Genomic DNA, 21,828 nt, shown 5'->3' on the forward strand with positions numbered 1-21,828 from the left:
AGACGTACTATATATATATATATATATATATATATCATATATTAATGTACCATGAGAAACTTAATTCAAAAGGTGAAATAAACTAAACTCAATAGTGTACGTAGCAAGTTCTACAAGATGAGATTGAATATATGTAGTAATGGCTTAGTCCAAAAATTGTAGGGTTGCCCATTAAGTGGTGCTCCATTGTTGCAAATATTAATAGTTAGAATATATATGATCATGCATCCAAGAAATTAAGTTCCATGGTTTCCACATCTTAACCTTACATTAGTAATAACCATCTTACAAATGGTGGGGTATTCCCATTTAGCTGCCTTCATTAGCAAAATGTTACAAAAGGAATGGCTGCATCAAACTTGAATATATGCATGTATGCGCTTTCATGTTTAAGCACTTATTAGTGATCAAAATGGCCATTACATATAGTGGTCTGTGGGAAAATGGTATCGTAACTGGTAAGAACAAACAAATTATGCATACCTTTCTTATAGTAGTTCTGAACTCGGTGGTGATTAGATAATGAGTTGAAGTGCATCCCTTTTCTCTTTTACAAATGAGACTATATATGAGAGTAATTTGACTATTCATTTTTTTAACTTTGACTAATAATCGTCCTCTAGCCACTGCCTCGATCACACTATATATTGGCTACCAATCAAAATTAATAATCTTGTACTGCATGTAGTGCTAAATCATTATTTTACCTAAGCAAGCATTACGTAGATATACTAGAACTTATCTAAACGACTAAGCCCATAGTTTTCAACGCACGAGAGCATATGAAATGACAGAAATCTTATATGCGATATTGAGTGCTTGACTTTGGGAAAGTATAATCAATAAGTTGAAGTAAGTGACCTATCAAAAATTCATCTATCAATATTATCTTGTTGGTCGACCAAACTCGGATAACTCATGAAAAACGAATAATTTGGAAACATATATCAACCAAAATATAGTAGTCGTGTTACCTTTTTGAGTACTACATATAATCTTTTTTTTATACACACACACCATCTCATAACAACAGTTGTTATAGATGAATTATGCAGAGAACAATATTATCGATGAAAGTAGGTTAACTAACAACTTTAATTGATAGTTTTTTTAAGGCTCTTTTTATGAGCATTTAAGCATCATTTTTTTTAGGGAAAAATGGAGTACGTCAAACTCCTTTGATTTCAATCATACGACCTTACTAGGTCAAACTAGGAGAATATCCGAAGAAAAATCCATATTACATGCCGATGCTCACTCGACTAATGTGACAAGCGGGAGTAAAACTCCAAAATAAGTCCAACAGTTGGTCAACCAGGAGCAAAGCTCCGATACAATTCAAAGAGTCTACAGAACTACAAAGAAAAACTAACTCAAAAAAACTAATGTCCATAAGAGGACTTTATTTTGGTTTAGAAAGCAGTAACCTATATAAACCAACCAAAGTACCCCAGCTCAATGAATCGAGGCCTAAGACCATTTTAGTGTATATTTCCATCAAAAAGGGGTTAAACTCTTCAATATGGTTGTGTAGGGATCTTCTCCAGCCCCAAAAGAGTCACCAAAGCTCAGAGCAAAGAAACTCACCCAAGTTGGATTGAGGAGGGAGAGTGGAAAGGCTCACGAAACCCAAGCCACATCCACTGCCCTCAAACAAAAGCATCAGAACTGGTATCGCCCAGCCTCAGTCCGGTGGCCTACCCAGCCACGACCCCATATCCTCTAACTCGGTGAGCCGCCTCTAAGGAGCAAGATCAACTCCTTCTCCTACACGAAAACTCGACCTCCTCTGAACAAAAGCTGACAGCGGGAACAAAGAAAGCCCGCCTCCGCCTACCGTCGCCGCAAAGGACTCCTCTGATGTACCTCCGCCGGATAGCCTACGATCTATCGCCTTCTTGCTTGCTTTCAAGCTACCTCGATCTGTCGCCATTGCTGACGTGCACTACCACTCTATGCTTGCTGTAACACAGCGCATACCTTCGCTTGTCTTCCACCAAACCGTCATTTGTTCCTGCCTTTCGCAGCAAAGATCAACACCCAGACCCTACACCAAGGTTCTGAACTACTCCTATCACAACAAGCCCAAACAGCCTGCCGGAGAAACCACAATCGAGCACTCCATCGGGATGGAGTGCCGTTTGACGAACACAACAGCTGGAACTCGCCGCCGCCTTGAACCAAAACCTAGGGTTTTGGAATACTCAAATCTGCCTATTGTGGAGCGATTCCGATTTTGATATATGTAAACAAATATCCTCGGCCTCTTTGAGCATTTAAGCATCATTAAACGGCTACATACTCTATTTATATATTTATCATATTATTATTAATCAAACTTAAAAGAGTTTTATCTTATTTTCTGATAGACTCCATAATTTTTACTTTAGGGTTTATGAGTTTATCACGTGTAAACTCATCCATACTTCCTAGTGTGTCTAAGACTCTAAGTACTAGGATGCAACTTTAACGCTAGCTTATAAAAATCGTTTAATATATTTACCGTTTTCTAGATCACTTTGATTAATTAGTTACAATATATACATAATGTCGACACCCTCGATAATTTCATCAACTCAATTTTATATCTTCCAATCCTCGTCACTTAAGCTAGCTAGCCAAAGAGCTCATACAATTGATACTGTAAAGTTTAAACTTCGAGTTCAAACAAAAGAACATTTAGCTAAAGTGGATTAATCCTAGTATGTATCCCGTTGTATATCCTACTAGACATGCAATATGGATGATCAAGATATCCATCAATTTGTGTATCTCTTATTATTGTTATTGCTATATATGATCTGGTTCACAACTCCTTTTGTACGTGCCATGTATGATGGCGCTGCATGCACTAAAAAAGAAATCTGGAGAAAACGTTTTGGAGGGCTAGCTCGAGGTCCTCAACCCTTTGAAGTTTTCACCCATTTGGATTAGCCAACAACTCCAAGAAGATCTTGCATCTCCTTGGTTAACAGGGATTCTCGCTCGATTCTCTGTAGTAATCGCACTACTGAAGCATACACACAGCCTGGAGAACAATATATAAGAGAGAGTCCCTTTAAACTGAATGTGTTGCATATAATTATATATAGACATATATAGGGACAAAAAGCAATATATATAAATACGCCCTAAAGCTTCTCAACTTTTACCAAAGATAACAGTAAAAGTCGAGCAACTATATTTAAACCTGGAAAGTTTCATAGTTTCATGGGATATTGATCACTTTCAGTTTCAGACATCAGAAAGATCCAAGTTCCATTGATATAAATGCTAAGAAAGATTTCATGCGTGCTCCAAAAAGGCCAAGAGAGATGACTAGCCACCAACTCTACAAAGGAATTTGAGAAATGACAGTACCTATTAGTTCGTGCACATGTATATCATTTATGGGTAGTGACGTAGTCAAAAATCTCACTAGATCGAATGACCAAATTTTATTAATTAAGAAATTAAATTCATTTTCAGTTATTCTCTAACAATGACACCATTTTTTTGCTTAGATAACACACTCAACTTAATTTCAAATATCACACATCTCAAAACGTTGACTTTTGCTCTGCTAGGGTTTTGCCTTAGCCGTGCAACTTGATGGAGCTTTACAGCTTTGATGGTGGGGATGGAAGTGGCGGTGTCATCTGTTATGCTGGAGGCTGTGGTGAGGTTTGATGATGAGGAGGAGGAGTTGCTTCAAGACTCTTTCTTTTATTTGTGTGGCCGGGTGCTCACCAAGAGACTGGTGAACTTTCCGTCGCTCTCGGCGACGATCTCCGGTGTGTGGCGGCTGAAGGAGAGCTGGCTTTGATCCGTGAGGAGAAGGATATAGGATTCTCGTTTTTCAGTTTTGAGAACTCGAAATGAAGCGTCGGGTTCTGGGTGGCGGCCCTTGGTATTACAACAACGCGATATAATTCCAATTGTATGCATTTGAGCATTTGAGCGTATAATCGATTGTATATAATTGTATATATTACGGCCATGAGCTTAATATCATTTACTTGGAAGACCTGTGATCATGATTAAATTAGTTATAATGCTCGAATTAAGATCATATATATGTTATAATTCACAACAGATTACATGGTTTCTATTGTTGAATCGAAGCAGCTCATACATATAGCTATAGCTAGCATGAAATTTTATCTACTATGACCTAGCATTATTTTTTCGGTATATCGCCAAAATTGTAAAGCAAATGGAGTAACCAATGATTCACTCTTTGCTAGATGGTGTTTGTTAATATCATAATACGCAGAGACTCTTGATAATATTTTGAGATGTTCTCACTTATGGGGTTTTAGGCAATATGTCCACCCACCTTGTATTATGAGGTTTTATTAATAGTTAAGGTGTAAGGGACTCGTTCTAGCCCTTTAATTCATAAAATAAAAAAAATAAAAAATAAAAACTTATTACATCGGTAATAAGTTCTATTACTGGTATAACACAATTGTTATATTTTGTTTTGATCAATCAAATAACTCAAATACAACAACGTGTCTACTCACAACATCCAATTTACATAAGGAAAACCGATACCACTACACCAAATGGTGATTGGGCACACAATTGTTATATTAATAACTGACTTTCACAAATCTAACTAAACTTAACTAAAAAGTAAATTATATTGTTGGAGAGATGAATTAAAATTTACAATTTTTTTTTTTCAATAAAATGAGTTGATGATTCTTGAAAGTGATTACTAATTTGAATAACCCTTTAGCATGTTTTCTGTTAAAAAAAATTCATCCCAAAGGAACGCGCCTCACGTGCGGTAAGGCGCCTTGTCCTGTTGAGGTGGCAGTGCTCCAAGGCAAAGCGGCGGCGGTGCTCCAAGGCAAAGCGGTTGTGTTGTCCTGTTGAGGTGGTGATCAGCTTTGAAGGCTGAGCGAAGGGTGGTTGTTGTGGCTTCCGATCTTGAGCAGACGAGGTTTTTCTCGGCAACACTCCGGGGGATCAGGGTTTTCTTTGTCTAGTCGGATCTTGGTAGTCGACGTCGGTGAAGGCTTTGGATAGACGCTAGGGTTTTTGGGTCAAGGATTCCGGCCATCTCGATTGCCACATCGTTGTGCAGAGGTGTCAAGGTTTTGAGGGCTTGGTGTAGATCGGGGTTAATCGACTTCGGTTTGAGCGGTGGTACTGTGCGACTCGTCTGCTAGAGGAGGCTCACTTGAGGCTGGCATAGATGTTCCTGTGGCAGGAAAGACCACCGGATTGTTTTGACGGAGGCGGCGGCAATCCGGGTGGTCCGATCTGGGGGCTGGCTTTGGTCTCTAGGGCAGACAGGCTGACAGTGGAAAGTTGGCATGTGGGAGTGGGCTGGGTCCTTTTGGGCCTGGCCATTTTCCCTCTTCCTTCTAACTCAGTTTGTTTATGAGCTAGAGGTCCGGAGTCGTGTTCCCATAACCGGACCTATTACATAATCTTGGTCCAAGGCTGTTCACTCTAGCGGATGAAGGGGTACACCATGAAGGTCTCTAGACCCCAATTTAATAATAACAGATGCTGTGGATTTGGGTTATGACGAATAAAATAGTTTTATTGGTTATCCGTTTTTTTTTGGGTACGTATTTTGGTTTAGTTTTGATTGTCCACCTTTTTAAACTCTATTTTCTGAGTAGGATTTTATTTTTTTTGTAATCCCTTAGGGTGATTATCTGACTATTCGTATAGTCAATCGAGCAGTGGATGTAAATGAGGGTCACTCGTGACCTTCAAGCTTGATCTTGTAAGATCGTATTAATGAATGAGCTATTCCGCTCACGGGAGTAACATCCATTTCCCTAAAAAAAAAAAAAACAAGAAAAAAAAGTGAGTACTGTTGAAGGAGAAAAGATAACGAGAATAACGGTATACTCATTCATTGATAGAAAGGCCTATTTATAGGCATTACATAGAGTCTCCCGAAGGATCTACAAATTCTATCAATTGTAATCTATTCTAATAAGGAAACCGGATTAACCAATCCTACGTGTATTAGGGTAAGACACATAACAGAAGGACGAAAACATAATTTCCTTAAACACTCCCTTTTGTGTTGCGTCCCTAATACGATATGGTGCTTATAGTGTTGCATCGGTAAAAACCTTGCCAAGTAAAACAAAAACCTCGTGGGTAAAACAAAAGACTTAGACGAAGAGAAAAAGAGCACAATACACCAACTACAATTGAAGATAACATGTGATGCATGTAGACTCCCCCTAATGTCTACACAACGACTCCCCCTGATTGGTAACTCAATCTCGGAGTACAGATAAACGACGTAAGCCAATGCACTTCACATACTTCAAAAGTAGACTTGGGCAACGATTTAGTCATTAAATCCAGCCACAACATCCTTAGATCAGACTTGCTATGCTTAGCATTACTTTGATCTTTAAGGAGAAGGTTGTCTAACAACTCAGAACATAAGTTTGCGTTGAAAATCATATTCACGCATGGCATGACCTTCGTGTACTTAAACAGTCATAACGTCTTCGATACAATAGGTATGGACAAACCGTATAAAGTTATGAAAACTAAACACCCGTAGTTTTCCAACCGTATAAGGTCCATAACCTAGTTCATCTTGAGCTGATCACAAAGCTCTGTCGAAGTTGACTGTTCTGCCAAAGCAGATTCTCGGACAGATCCATCCTATTTTACGAAAATAGCCGTAACTCACTCAATATGATAGATGTGATCAAATGGTTGGTGTTCCTGAAAAGTAGACACATGGACCTTTCCAATGGTACCAATTTCACCATTTTCCAACGAGTGGGCTATCCTGTAGGTCCCGTGGAAGTTGACCTACAAAACTGGGCAGATTCTGATTTTGCATTTGATGTGTCTTTCTGTAGGGATAAATAAGTCTGAACCTTTCATAGAAGGAATCACTACCATTACATTGGCGTTGCATGGGCGCATCCGATCACTACATTAATGTTCCTTCACACTCATCTAAGAGGGAGCGAAGATGCTCGACCGCTAGGAAGAGAGTTGAAAGACTAAGGAGAACTTGGCCATACAAGTTTATAGTGAATGAGATGTCAAGTCGAGCATATTGTAACAAGTACATAAATGTGCTACCATACTTAGATGGAAAATTTCTCCCAAGACTTCTTCGTCATATGGATGAAACAAGTCTTCTCAAGACTTCGATCGATCAAGGGATACATACAGGCATAACTTCATTGTCCTTTAGCTTGCCTTAAGTCGATAGATGAATAAGCATCATCAATAACGGTCCTCACTTTCGAGACCAAGTATTCCCAAGATCCTTTCATTCTTAATTTTGGATCAGTGGCATCTCTTAGTTTAACAAGAGTTCATCACGATTCATCTAGATTTTACACGCAAATAGGCATAATTCTTCATATCCCTTCCCCATCAAGTAGATACTAAGCATATACCTTGCAAACGCGCTCCGTGGTCAGGGGCCACTTGATTTGGGTGAAAACCGATCTATTCAAGATCTTTATGTACATCTCTTAGTTCCCAACAAAGATAAGTTGTGACCACAAGCTGCTTGTTCATTTTTTCAGAAACTACCTAATTGATAAGGTAGTACATGGAGTGCAATGACATCCATAATGAGAGTATATCTCATCGTAATCGATTCCAGGGCGTTTGTGAGAGACTTTGCGCCAGAAGGTGAGTCTAAACTCTTTTTCTCACTACGCTTTCTAACAAAGACATAACTGATAGAGTTTAACTTGGGGTGTCGGCGTCACCTAACCAAAGCACTATCTCTTTGTTTAAACTGGATAGCATCTTTCCATTTAGGCCAATCTACAACGTTGGTATTTTCTCAACGAAGTATGGTTCGATATCAAAACTCATTAAATGATGTCATCATGTACACCGGTGTAATTTCAAAGTGTAGAGATCTCTATATGGATTGGTATTGACAATGAGGCGTCCTCCAATGATGACCATAATCCAGAAATAATAGACGAATGAGTATCATTGATCAAATGATCAAGTTGTGCCAAACTCGCATTCTTTCTTGACCAGGTGGCCTTCCCCTAAACCATGGGAACCACGGCCTAGTGACACCATCTACCACTTTTGTGGCATCACCATGCCACCATCTATGGGTGACGACATGTCCTCTTACCCGGACATCAACATGTCCTTTTATCCGGACATCAACATATCTTTATCCGGACATCAATCCTTGCAAGCATGTTTGCAGCATGTATATATGATCTCGTCGCTTTAGGGAACTTGATGAGACACAGTAGGGACAAACCACGACAATTCCAAGTCGTTCTACTTGAACATTTTTGTTCTTATCTCCCCCTAACGACGGGAAGACTGGCTCATCAAAGTGGCATAAAAGAGATCGCCTATTAAGGTTTCTATATAAGCGAACTATAGTCGAAAGCTCATGTCTTATTCAAAGACAATATTCATCATAAATAACCCATCATTGTACGCTTGTGGAAGTGCAATTTGGCACATACAACATGTGGACGATAGAACGTTAACTCAATCCGTTAACAAATATGCATACCGTTACAACCGTAACATAAAGAGTTGAATGATGGTGGGTAAAGATGAATAAGTAAAACTACGACCCTGCTACAACCCGTAGTCATTGGTCTTACAGGTCCAAAAAACCGCTGGCCTCACCGTCGGGACCTGCCAAAAAGAAACCGATTGAACCGACCGCTAGCATGACCGGACCTTTGTTTTTACACTTCTTTTAACGGTTCACTATTTTTCAGAGCTCCAAACGCCAGCCTCGACGACAGAACCGGCCGAAAAAGTTCTGAACCGGCCGTCGGAGTCGCCAGACATCCGTGAACACTTATATTGATCGGTTCATCACTTTGCTTGTCTCCAAATGCCATCACATTTTGTGAGTAGGTAGGCTAGGATGTTAGGAATCAGTGGCCGTAAACAGAACCTCAAGAACCGGTATAAAAGTAGGTGTCACCGCCCACGGCTCACTGTTGGATCTTGTAGAGAAAGAGGAGGATTTTTCAACATCCAATTTTGGATAACATTTAGCATAACGCAATTTCCTTTTTGCAATGATATGAATCCGCTAAAGAATGTAGAAAACGACTCTTGTTTGTAATGCATTTATAGAAAAATTGTATAAGTGTGCATTGTGCCACACTTGACATTACAAATCCTCTTTTGATCCAGAAATGATGTGCATTTCGCCACATCATGATATTTTTGCAATTATATGAATCCGCTAAAGAGTGTAGAAAACGACACTTGTTTGTAATGCCTTTACAGAAAAATTGTATAAGTGTGCATTGTGCCACACTTGACATTACAAATCGTCTTTTCATCCAAAAACGATGTGCATTTCGCCACATCATGATATTTTAGCCTTTAGATACGTCACCTTATAGTAACCGATGGTCCAATGTAGTCCATGTAGTGCCATGTTGTAATGCGATATATTGTATTAATATATAATTTATGTAGATTGAACCATATGTACAAGACAAAATCCGAATATATGTGCCAACAATTGCATCGTGGTCTTGACCATGAATTTAATTCAAAATATAATGAATAAGTAACTTTAGTCAAATATGTGACGTGTATCACAAAACTTGGAAAAATAACGGATTTTATAGTCACTAAGACTATTAAACCGAAGTCATGTGTTTTATATCTTCTGCAATATACCTTTTGCTTTTAAAATCCGTAACTGTGAGACTAATGTTCTCATCTTCTTTCATATAGTGAGTTTCTTGCTTCAAGAACTCCATATATTTCTTGTATACATTGACCATAATACTGCTTTCTTTGCAATTAATGAACCGATGTAGAACCACATCAACAACTTAATTTTTCTTTTACTAGCCCAATCTTTATATGACATGTGGGGTTCGAGGCATTGCCTGCCCCTCTTTTTTCAGAACGCGTGACACAAATTTCGTCTCTTGTTTTTTTATGTAAAATTCAGGGCTCATGTTTCGGTCAATTATCAAAACAACAAGATGGAAGATTAACTATTATCGATGTACGATAATTAATTCCAAGTAATTGGGTCAAGACCATGATTTATGGTAACTCAATTCGATGTGAACCGTGACAAGTTTCGTCACAAATCAATATTAACCGTGACATTTCCGTCACAAATCGATGTTAACGATAACAATTTCCGTCGCAAATCAATATTTGTCCCTTAATTAACCACGACAATATTTCGTCGTAATACCGTGACTTATCAAACCGTCACAAATTTCAACTTTGATATGAGGGGTCCCAATCCCTCAATATCGTCCCACATTATAAAGAAAGGTGAGATGTAGAAGAAGGCTATAAAGCCCGGCTATAAAATTGAAATTTAAAAGCGACAACTTTTATAAAAGCTTACTTGCTAGTTTGCCAAATAGAAGTTGTTCGTGCAATTCCATCGCAATCAGTCACGCGATAAATTTCATGAAATGAAAATATATGGTTAGTAATATTCACCATAAATATAAAAACAGTAAAACTAATTAAATAGTTACTACTGTAAATAAACTGTTTTTACTCTGAGGTAAAAACTTTTTACATGGAGGGCCAAATTTACCGTTTGCCCCTCTTACATTCAGTACGTTTCGTTTCTGGAAACATGGAGCGGGTCGGATCTTGAAATCTGGGTCAAGCAGATCCGGGTTGGTGGCGAGCACAGGTCGACGGGCCGGAGAGCTAGGGTGGCGGCGCCGAATTGGGATCGGAAGCACAGCTCGGCTCGGCTGGGTGTGCGTTGTTGGCGGCCGAGGCTGGGTCGTTGGCGCCGTCGAGGGTTGCCGGATCGGGGCTGGGCTGAGCCCGGAAGTTGGCTGGTGAGGTCTAGCCTGACTGTTGCTTCGTCTGTGTGCGGGGCTAGATGCCGGAGGTGATGAAGGGTGCCCAGATCAGATTTCTGGGTGCCTAGACCATATTCCCGGAATCCCGGTTCGGAGAAAACCGGTGTAGTGGATTCCGGGTACAACTCAAGGACGCCGGGGGTTGGTCGGAAAAAAAAATAGGGTTTTTGGTTTTTTTTTTTTTTTTTAGGGTTTTCGTTATTAAGCTCGGATTAGAGCAAAATGCTGATAACTTGTTGAAGGAGAAAATATAACAAAAATAACGGTTTACTTATTTATTGATAGAAAAACCTATTTATAGGCATTACATAGAGTCTCCCAAATGATCTAGAAGTTCTATCCATCGTAATCTATTCTAATAAAGGAACCGGATTAACTAATCCTACGTGTATTAGGGCAAGACACGTAACAGAACCGACGAAAACATAATTTCCTTAAATAATTACTAATTTCCTTAAACTTTATGATTTTGATATTGGAAAAGTATAGGCAACATTGGAGGTCGACTGTATGCTCTATCTCTATATATGTGTATCCAGCCGTCCATGCTCATAACTCGTCACACCGAGCAACTTCAGTTATCAAACCATAACAATGGCTGCAAACTTTAGCCGCCTCAAGTTCTGGTTTTGCCTTTTTCTAGTCTTGCTGAGGTTTTCGAACTCAGAGTCTGGTTCTCCTCCATCGTCTTTATCCAACCGGATGAGGATCAGCCAGCGGCCTCCTCGGGCATTTTTGATGGAGACTGCCAAACTAGTGTTGAAGGCAAGCATTGCAAGACAAGCATCTGCGGCAGGAAGAAGAACTCACTTGGTGTCGAAGCGAGTCAGTCCTGGGGGACCTGATGGACACCATCACTAACTTCTTTGTCTTTAGGTTTTAAACTTTGAAGACGCAGCCCGTACAAGAGTTGCAGAGTTGGTATATACGCGTAAAGGTTTGTCATCATCATCAGTCATGAGCAGCACTTTCTTAAGAGCTGTTCGAATTTGAGACACGAACTTTTGATCATTCATCAGTTTGATTTTTGAAGCTTTGCAGTTCTGGATATGTAAACTTTTCCTAGTGGTGATTATCAGTAAGAAATATTATATGAATTGTTATTAAGAGAAAATGTTAATTATGTACGTGGTGGGAGCAATGTATAGAGCTATTTTATTAGGTCAACTCAACAATCATTGCAAGCAATACCATTCAAATTCAGACTTATCACTCGAAAAAGAGAGAGATTCATGAGTAACACACATAAAACATATAAACATAGTCATCTGTACATATTGTCTTCTTTACTCTTCAACTGGACAGATTATTGGTCAATGAACTCATCTAATTAATTAGTCGAGCAAGCACTTTCACACAACTAAATCGTTTTTTGCTGGAGCACGCTTTATTTTATCACGTTCGCAACAAGCTGAACAGATATATAATGGCATCATCTGTTAGATGAAGGAAGAGGACCAGAATACTGTGATGGGATTGTAAGAATCAGTTGAAAGAGTAACAGAAGAGAATGCAGAGGATGGGGTTGTTGGGAATGATGTTCTATAATCCTTGATTCATATCGACATATTCTTATGACTTGCATGCATATTGCTTTCATACACATCCCTTTAGTGTTGATCAGATAAGATGCAATCTTTGACCTTCCTGTTGTTTCCTCTAATTCCACTACTAATAATCACGTTTTGAATTCGAAAGTAGATTCTTGCCGACAGAGTGAAGCAAGAGAGAGATTTGATGCAGCAATTGGATATACAATACATGTTTGATACACCTGAATTTCACATCATTTGATGTTGTCGAAGAATCTAGCTAGACCAGGTACTTGCTGCGCCGAGGCCTGAGAATCCAAATGTCCACTTAAACTAACTAGCGGCCGGGGTACTTTCAGGGGGGCCTTGCCCCTTTGGATAGTTATAAAATGTTATCAGACAAACTTATCTGTAGCATAGATGAGGGAAGGTGCCAGTGCCACCACCCCCTACAGAGAATCCTTAAATGCGGTCTCAGCAAGACCAATTTGTATGTAGCTATCTCCTATCTAGCTGTGAAATGTCTAAACGAACAAGAAATGACTGCAGGTTTAAGACTTAATATATAGTTCGTTGTATACAGATGACATATTCAACAAGAGTAAATTAAGTTGAGGCCTTAAGCTAGGGTCTTATATATACGTCTTTGGGTTGTTATCTTGGGTCAATCTGGTTATCACTCTCAAGACCCTAAGATATATATGGATCGGTCGACAGCAAAGCATGAGTAGATGCATTATAAGAAAAGGATTTCCTTATTAGTTAACTTATAAGATCATTTACTGAAGCTTTAAACTAATTAAATGAATCTAGAAGAGATCCTCCAACTAGCTACTGTGTCTCACTCCTTTTGGGGTCAAACAACTTGCTTCAGTTTTGGACTTGAGCTCAATTTTTCAAGATACTTCCTTTCTTTGATTAGTTGTATTTTCAGCCCTTTCCTATTCTTCTAAAGGCAAGCTTGTTGATACCAATCTTGATATTAGGTCTGTAATCTTCTATCAGTGCTTAATTGCATGTAGTTCAGAGGCATGGTTTTCAGTTGTGTTCTTTACTTGTGTAAAATGCGGTGTCATGCATCAAGTGTTATGGTTATTAACAGGAGCAGGTTTCTTCAGGGTAGAAAAATACAGAGAAACGCACCAGAAGGACAAGATTCTCACCACCATCAGCACATTTAATTTCCACTGGTGTCTTTGCAAGGGGACTGGCATAGGTATTTTATAGGCTGAGCAATCTAAGATCAGAAAAATAATGCTCTGGCTCATTCAAGTATGAACCAGTTTGAAGAATAAAAGCATATACTTCGAAAGGCATACACTTACAGTTTATGCTGAAGCTGGAAAATCTACATTCATAGTACTAAAAATCTTGCTGGTGATCTCACTCCAATTTTGTTCCATTTTTAAACTCATCTTTCCTTGGAGAAAGTTCTACGCTTCTACGTGTACGCGTGTCAAGTTGATCTATACTAACTTGGGAAATTTTTGTATTGCTAAATCTTGATTCTGATGTCTTGCAATTTAGGACCTACCCTTTGTTCTTGCTGTTTTTGTTGCAGGAAAGACTGCATTGTTTTGGTTTTAAAGTCGAGGCTTGGCAATGTACTGCCTAGTTATCTGTCATGAATAGTTACACACCAACACAATTGCACTCATGAATTTCCAAAATTAGATTTACTAAATAATCTAAATATATGCTGCAGGAATAATCCTAGGAAGGACTACATGCAGTAGAAGTTCCCATAAATACAAGACAATGCAAAGCCTATGCATTACTAGCGACTAGAGGTTTTCATACTCTGTAGGATGTAAAAAATCCTTACAGAATAATACCATCAGAGTAGAAACCTTTGGCTACATATCGAATATCGATTATTAACAATCAGGATTCAGGAGGATATGTGAAGCCTAACAAAAACAACGAACATTCATGTTTTCTGTATTAAACCTCCAAATCAATTAGTATCAGTGGTTCTGTAATTATTATCAGGCTAATCTGACTGTGTTTACAAAATTTTAACTTACAATTGTGAAGGAAACAGATACATATAAGATTGCCAAGGCAAAACATTATTTGGCTAGGTAAGTAAATCAGAAGATACATACATAAAATATCTAATACTAGAAATTGTATAAATATACAATTATACATGTACCAAAGATAACTTCTAACTTATTCAAAAAAGGAAAAGAGTTCACTTCTAACAATCAGTGGAAAGAGGGTACTGACAGTATTTTGGGTTCTTCATGCACAGAAAGAACCGCTCATAAGCCGATGCCATCTTAGTTGCAGTGAACACCGAATGCACATAGTTTTTGCAAGCCACCCCTTTCCTCTTCAGCACATTAGGACCATCTTTTATTGCCAACTCTAAAGCCTCAACAAAAGACTCGACATTGGGTGAGAAAGTGTATCCAAATTCTTCATTCACCAACACTGTCCCAACAATGCTCGGATAGTTTGGAGTTAGAACTGTCTTCCCACTTTGCATTGCTTCAATCAATGTTAGATCAAGCCCTTGGGGCCTCAACGTGGGGTTGACGAACACATCAAGAGCATTGTAAAAATTAGACAGCTGCAATGGCTCCAATGCTCCTAGTACCTTCACATTTGTGCCTAATTCAGCATATCTTCTTCTCCAAGGACCTGACCCTGCAACAAGCAAAAACACACCGGGGTAGCGCTTCACAATTGAAGAAAAGGCTCTGTAAAGAAGTGGATGCCCTTTGTCCTTAACCAGCCTCCCTGCCACTCCCATCACAAGGCTCACATTGGCAGGTATACCATGTTTTTCTCGGAACCTTGCACCCGCTTCAGGGTCTGGCAAAAATTCTGTCTCATCAACCCCATTAAGTATAACGTGCACATTTCTCTGTGGGATCTGATATATGTTGACTAGAACCTCACCAGCACTCTTGCTTATGCATATATGCTGCTTATAGTTCTTAAAGAACCGAATCTCCTCAATGAGCTTTGGCAATGCTTCTTGCAGCTCTGGCATGGGCTCTAGCATATCGCCATTTGGGTCAGTCAGGAGTTGTTGCAGTAACTTAGAGTGCATTGTTTCATACGATATCCCATGCCAAGTGACAGCCACATTAGGCATCCTCTTCGCACGCCAATAAGGCAACGCAACACTCTCGGTGTGCACATAGTCAAATACCCCATCCGAGTTAACTTTATTGAAAATTTCAAATGCTAGTGAACAATCAACCTTACCATGATCATTTGCTGCAAAGTAAACATGCAGGTTACCTTCATGTATGTCCCAATGAGGCCTCTTATCTGAAGGCACAGTGAAGACATGAACCTCATGACCCTTTGCAGCAAGCGCTTGGTACAATGTGGAAGCATGGCGCTCCATACCACCCGGGTCTGCACCAACTGGCCATGTTTTGGAGAAGACTGCCAGCTTGAGCTTCTCAAATGTGGGACCGAAAAATAGTTTGTTCCATGGGAATTTAGCATCTCTAAGATCACCATTGAATTGGGTGTTCTCATCACCCCCAAAGAATGGTTCTTGGGTGTTCTTAAGTGATGAAAGGAAGAGGAACAACGAAGTAAATAGCAGAATCAAAGTGAGAATGGTCGAGAATCTAATACGTATGAAGTTAGAAGAAGAAGAGCTTTTGCAAGTTTGGTGTTTCAATCCCATTGCTACAAGAAAAGTGTGGTCCTTTGGATGACATGAACTTGTTATTATAAAGTCTCGAATGCAATAAAGGCTTTAGGCCATTGATGCCGGATCTCCTCGAACTTGTATATCACATGGCCTTTGGTCAACTCTTAAAACCCTTTTTCAGTGACATGAAAACTCATGAGCATGAAAGCTCAAAGAAGTTACAAGAGGACACAAGTGCTTTGTTTGCTTCAATGTGTTTTCACTCGTTGCAAAATAATCACCATAGTTTGGTTCTTTTTCTTGGAACCCCTTTTTCTTCACTAGGCCAAAAAAGATGCGACCTTTGCACAAGCAAAGACCCAAAACGACAACAGCCGATGACAAAACGACACACACAATCAGTCAACACTTGATGCTACTGCGCAGCACCCGCTCACCATCGTCTCCTAGCCTTTGACACTCGGTTTTCCCCAAACTTTCAAACCAAAAGCTTGCTTCTTTCTTCATCCTTGATTGCACTGAAGTAGAGTCTTGTTCCAAAAATCCCCAAACCCTCTAATTCAATTTCAAATTTCAGGGTTGCCCACAATTGCAAAATCAGGGTTTTTGAGGGGGTTATTTTTTTGGTAGCAAAACCCTAGGAATGTAATAAATTTAGGGGTTTGTCCCATAAACCCTAACCCAGTTCCGATTTCGATCAAAGCCGTCAAATTTGGGAAGAAAGTTATCACATTTGGGTTGTTTCTGAGGGTTTCAACCTAGAATGGTTTCGGGCCCACTTGTTGGAGACGAAGCCAGCAACAGATTCTATTCTCGGAACGCCCAGAATCCCAACCATGTCATACGTCACTCGCCGGAGCAGCAGAGCTTGATGCAGCAGTTTCGAGGCGAGACGGCGTCGTTTGATTCCTCGAACAATGGGCTCGCCGAGCCCGGCAATGGGCCACGTGGGTATTCGAAGGTGGGGGACAAGGTGAGGATTTGCTTGAACTCCAAGGCTGATATTAACGGAATCAAGTGGAAGCTGATGGGTGAGCTGGAGCAAGTGAGGAGCTTGGTGAGGAATCTCGAAGCCAAGGAGGCTCAGCTTACTGAAGGGTATGGTTTTTCTCAGAAATCTGATCATAATTTGGTAGATAATAATAATAGAAGTACAATGTCGTTTAGGGGTATAGGTGTTTGTAACGCGGAGAATGAGAATAAGGGTGGTGAGGGTGTGGAGAAAAAGAAGAGGAAGACTCCGAAGGGAGATCAGAGTTCTAGGAATCTGAAGTTACCTCCTTCCGGGGGTAAGAAGAATTTGGGTAGGAAGAGTGAAGTTGGGCTGTTGTTGGGGCCGGATAAGAATTCGAGTAGATTGTTGAAGAGTTGTACTACTTTGCTTGAGAAATTGATGAAGCATAAGCATGGCTGGGTGTTTAATAAGCCGGTAGATGCTAAGGGGCTTGGCCTTCATGATTATTATAAGATTGTTAAGCATCCAATGGATTTGGGGACGGTGAAGAGTAGGCTGGACAAGAATTGGTATAAGACGGCTGCTGAGTTTGCGGAGGATGTGAGACTTACGTTCAATAATGCCATGTTGTATAACCCGAAAGAGCAGGACGTTCATGTGATGGCAGCCCTATTGTTGAAGTTGTTTGAAGAGAAATGGGCGGCTATAGAGGATCAGTATAATCTTAATAGGAGAGCTGAAATAGGTAATGATTCAGAATTCCCAACCCCTGCTTCAAGAGATGTTGAAGCTCCTGCTCAGTATAATATCAATAGGAGGGTTGAAATGGGTAATAATTCAGAAGTCCCAACCCCCATGTCAAGAAAGGTTCAGGGTCCTGCTCATAATATTAATAGGAGAATTGGAATGGGTAATAGTTCAGAATTGCCTACCCCTATTTCAAGAAAGGTCCAGGCTCCTCCTCCTCCTCTTCCTTCTCCTTCTCCTCGACCATTGGAGATGAGGACTCTGGATAGAGCAGAATCGATGACAAAGCCTGTTGATCCCAAGTTGAAACCTGCAAGTGTTGGTCATACAGGTAGAAAGCCGGTTCCAAAGAAACCAAAAGCTCGGGACCCTGACAAAAGGGATATGAATATGGAGGAGAAGCAGAAGCTCAGCACAGACCTTCAGGCTTTGCCTTCTGAGAAACTAGCTAATGTTGTCCAGATTGTTAGAAAGAGGTGTCAAGGGATTCTACAGCAAGACGATGAGATTGAATTGGACATTGGCAGTGTTGATCCTGAAACACTCTGGGAACTGGATAGGTTTGTGACTAATTACAAAAAGAGCTTGACCAAAAATAAGAGAAAAGCTGAACTTGCTCCTCTATCAGTAGAAGAATCTGACTATGCTATGCAGGAGGTAAGGCTATCAGTCATGTAGTATTGAAGTCCTCTTCTTTGTTTTTTTCTTTTTTATGTTTGTATAGCTTATACTTGACTTTTATCTTTTGAACTTGCAGAATGTGGCACAAGCCACCGTAGAGGCACAACATGAACCCATAGCAGGTATAAATTTTACTCTTAATGCCCCAGTGGACTTTGATTTATGCCCACTGCTGCAACTTGATAACAATATAACAATATACTTATTGCAAACTATTTGGGCTAAACTTGTTACCTCAATTAGCAGTTGAATACAACGACAATGCATCGTCCCCGGTTCAAAGAGAAGATCAAGGTGGGAATGTGAGTGGATCAAGTAGTTCTAGTAGTGGTTCTGGATCCTCTTCAAGTGGTAAATATCATTATTTTGCTTTCCTATACTTATAAGGTTGTAGTGCTCTTTAAGATGATAAATAATTAATTTTTTTGTTACGTTCTGTACAGATTCGGACAATGATAGTTCCTCTGGAAGTGGATCATATTCAAATTGTTGACCGAGGACTTGAATTGATTAGTTAAGGTAGGTAGCACCATCTTTGTTAATGAGTATTTCCATTTTCTGGTCATCATGCATGTGACCATGGGCAATTTGCTTTTTTTAGGCTTCAAAATGCATTTGGTGTTGAATCAACTATTGATTATGATACATGGATACTTTTATATCATTAGTGGTATGCTGCTCTTTTTGCTTCCATAATTGCTCATTATTGACCTTCTTTGATTTTGTGAGCCCCAAAAAGGGAAATGAAAAAATGCGGAGGTTTTATGAAACGAGTGACTTGGTGATCTGCCATTTGTCATTTTGGAAATTAACTTGTTCCTTTTCTTCTCCTCTCAGCCCTGTATGGCCACCTCTCAATAAATAATAAATTCAGAAATAGCAGTCAGAAGTGTTAACGTGTGTGTGTTTCATATGTTATGCTGTTTACCATATTGATTACTAGAAATTATTATAATATGTACTTAAATATGTTTAATACTTGCAAGCATTTTGAAACTATTGGAGAATTTAACCGCTTCTTTCTTTAGAACTCAAGCTGTTTCTTCTCATTTCATATATCTCTGTTCCATATTATTCGTCATATGTATTTTTGCTGTACTTGTTTGCTCTGTAATTATGGCGTACATTCATCTCTCTAGCAGGTAGTGATGTTTTCATCTAGTAGTGGCACCCCTCCACTTTTTAGCTTTTTTGATTATCATGAAATTATTTTAGAAATATGAATGCCTTCTCTGTTGGGAGCACCAACTTGTCTTCTTTGGTTGCCAATGCTTAGTAGGTGCCTGTGCATTTTTTTGTTGTTGTTCAAGTTATAATGCACATAATATATATTTATGGGTATCTTCTATGCATGATACGGCTGCTCGTGCATCATAATATTTTCTTGGGATCAGAATCCATTTCAATGACAACAAAAAAGGCTTTGGATTTGACAGAAAGGCTATACGAATTTTATTTTATTTGAAGAATCTGTCAAACTTTAATATATATTTTGTTTTTGAAGTGATTAGATATGAACTTTATATAGGCAAAGAATTATCTGAAATTCAAATGGTTTCTTAGTGTTATTCTATTCCAATCTAGTTTTTCCATATAATAGTTTAATCAAATATTGGTTAGATCCCTAGATGTGCAAAATACCCCCAAGTGCGCCCTTGATGATTTTAGATAGCTCCCTCTGCAATATCCAATTAAAAAGATGGTTAATACCTCCAAAGTCGGAGGGTATACTAAATTCTCTTGCAATAATTGAACCAAGATGGCTTCTGGGCTTAATTCATGTTTAATGCGTGTGCTGAAATCAACATTTTTGGATGAAATGTTATAGAACCTTGTAGTTAAGAGTCTCTTTTCTTAGAGATCTGTATGATGCTAGATTTGTCTTGTATATGCATGTCTCCACATTGATTGAGAATCTGTTAATCCAAATTCATTAACATACAAAGTTTGTAGCAAAAAACAAAAAAACAAAATCAGTGATATGCACTTAAGATGATCATGTGCATGCATGAATATACTGTCATTCTGTAGTTCATTTTGTAAAGCTCTATGTGGATGTCTGATGCAAGTTTTCTTATTTTTTTGACAGCTCGGTGTTTTAGAGAAGTTTTTGTTCAGCCTGGGATATGGTGTGTACATCATGTTTGATCCATCTGACAGCTGCCCCATAATCAGAGTTCTCCATAGGTATATGTTAATGTGGCACAGTTAACCTAAATGGTGAGGGTATGGTGTGGGGAAATGGGCTAGGTTTAGGATTAGGATAATCCCTTACAATGTAACCTGAAAACAATATCATGGTTACATGAAATATTTTCTATGATAGTACGATTGCAACTGGTGCTCGCTATTTCCACATCCAAATGAAATTTACTTTTGATTGGGGAGCTATTATCAAAGGATTTATGCAGCCAAAGTTGGTAGGCTGAATTCAAGTCTACAGTTGTCCTTGTGCTCTCGCATGGCATCTTGATGACTTGTGATCTAGTTGTTGTCATTGTGGATATTATTTTATGTTTTGAACAATATTAAACATTTGGCATTGATCTGTAGCGTTGTAGAGGAAAATGTCTATATTTTCCAATCAAAAATTAGTTGTTCCATTTTGGTCTTCTACCTTGGTCTTGAATTTGTAGCAGGCCTTTGTGGTTTCTTTTTTTTCTTGAAATACTGGATTTTATTCAATAGATTATAAGGAATGGTTTCATTCTTGTGTAACTAGATCACTAGTACACAATGGAGCAGATGCAAGCCACAACTCAGTCTGCTCTTCATAGGCAACATCAGCCAGCTTGTGGGCTACTTCGCAGGACCTGGGAGAAAAGCTGATTCAAACACCCATCTCAATCTTTTTATGTCATGATGTCATTGACTTGCTTATCTCAAACAGATTCACAGCGGTACTAGCAATTTCCTGAACAGCTAGCAAGCAGTCCGATTTGATGATGGCTTCTTTTAGTTTTAGCTGGTGTATGAGACGTAGACGGTAGACCCTCTTGGATGGTCAGTAGTTCTACACTTCTACTTGTGGTGCTGCATTGACGTGATGCTCATTTGCACAGGCTTGATGAGAGCAGCCTGAAACGCACCATCGGAGTTTCTTAATACACAACGAACACTCATGTGGTATATGTATGCGGTACAAAAGCTCCATCAACATTGAGCTTTGGGGTTTCTGCATTTAGGCTTTGGGGTGTGTAGCAGTAGTGTGTCCAGCTTGTTGGAATCACTCAAGTAAAACACCCGAACAAAATATCAATTGGCGTCTGCGTCCACCTACCAAGACAACCTGAACACCTAAATCCATTTCAATCACCCCCATCGCATTAGGACCCAACTCGGAGAAACACTCACCCTAAAGCTGACCAACACCTAAACCAAATTTACAAGGAAAACAAGCAAAGCTCAAATCAAACTTTCTGAAGACAACAAAGCACCAAACTATTGTTGTATAGTAGGAATCATCTTAGCCACCTG

At 39.3% G+C, this 21,828-nt stretch overlaps 1 protein-coding gene and 1 pseudogene across 3 annotated transcripts in view; both read left to right on the forward strand.

The window, feature by feature from the left end:
- LOC101292394 overlaps positions 1-21,828 on the forward strand; it is a 1,325,780-nt pseudogene that overhangs the window by 734,117 nt on the left and 569,835 nt on the right. The window lies entirely within an intron of this gene.
- LOC101314353 (transcription factor GTE4-like) lies at positions 16,314-20,913 on the forward strand. Of its 2 annotated transcripts, XM_004294037.1 has the most exons (6): positions 16,314-18,327; positions 18,428-18,473; positions 18,598-18,702; positions 18,795-18,870; positions 18,953-19,021; positions 20,441-20,913. In XM_004294037.1, the coding sequence occupies exons 1-4, from the start codon at positions 16,732-16,734 to the stop codon at positions 18,842-18,844; spliced, it is 1,797 nt and encodes a 598-aa protein (XP_004294085.1). In that variant the 5' UTR covers positions 16,314-16,731; the 3' UTR covers positions 18,845-18,870; positions 18,953-19,021; positions 20,441-20,913. The 2 variants fall into 2 exon arrangements, with proteins under 2 accessions (XP_004294085.1, XP_004294084.1); XM_004294036.1 differs by lacking the exon at positions 18,953-19,021.

The sequence above is a fragment of the Fragaria vesca genome, linkage group LG3 (assembly GCF_000184155.1).
Source record: "Fragaria vesca subsp. vesca linkage group LG3, FraVesHawaii_1.0, whole genome shotgun sequence".
Lineage (NCBI taxonomy): Eukaryota > Viridiplantae > Streptophyta > Magnoliopsida > Rosales > Rosaceae > Fragaria > Fragaria vesca.

Excerpts from the sequence above, each read along its gene's own strand:
- LOC101314353 (XM_004294037.1), top strand. The coding sequence starts at position 16,732 with ATGGTTTCGGGCCCACTTGTTGGAGACGAAGCCAGCAACAGATTCTAT. Across the intron at positions 18,328-18,427 it reads CTGACTATGCTATGCAGGAG|AATGTGGCACAAGCCACCGT; the intron begins GTAAGGCTATCA and ends TTGAACTTGCAG. Across the intron at positions 18,703-18,794 it reads TTCTGGATCCTCTTCAAGTG|ATTCGGACAATGATAGTTCC; the intron begins GTAAATATCATT and ends CGTTCTGTACAG.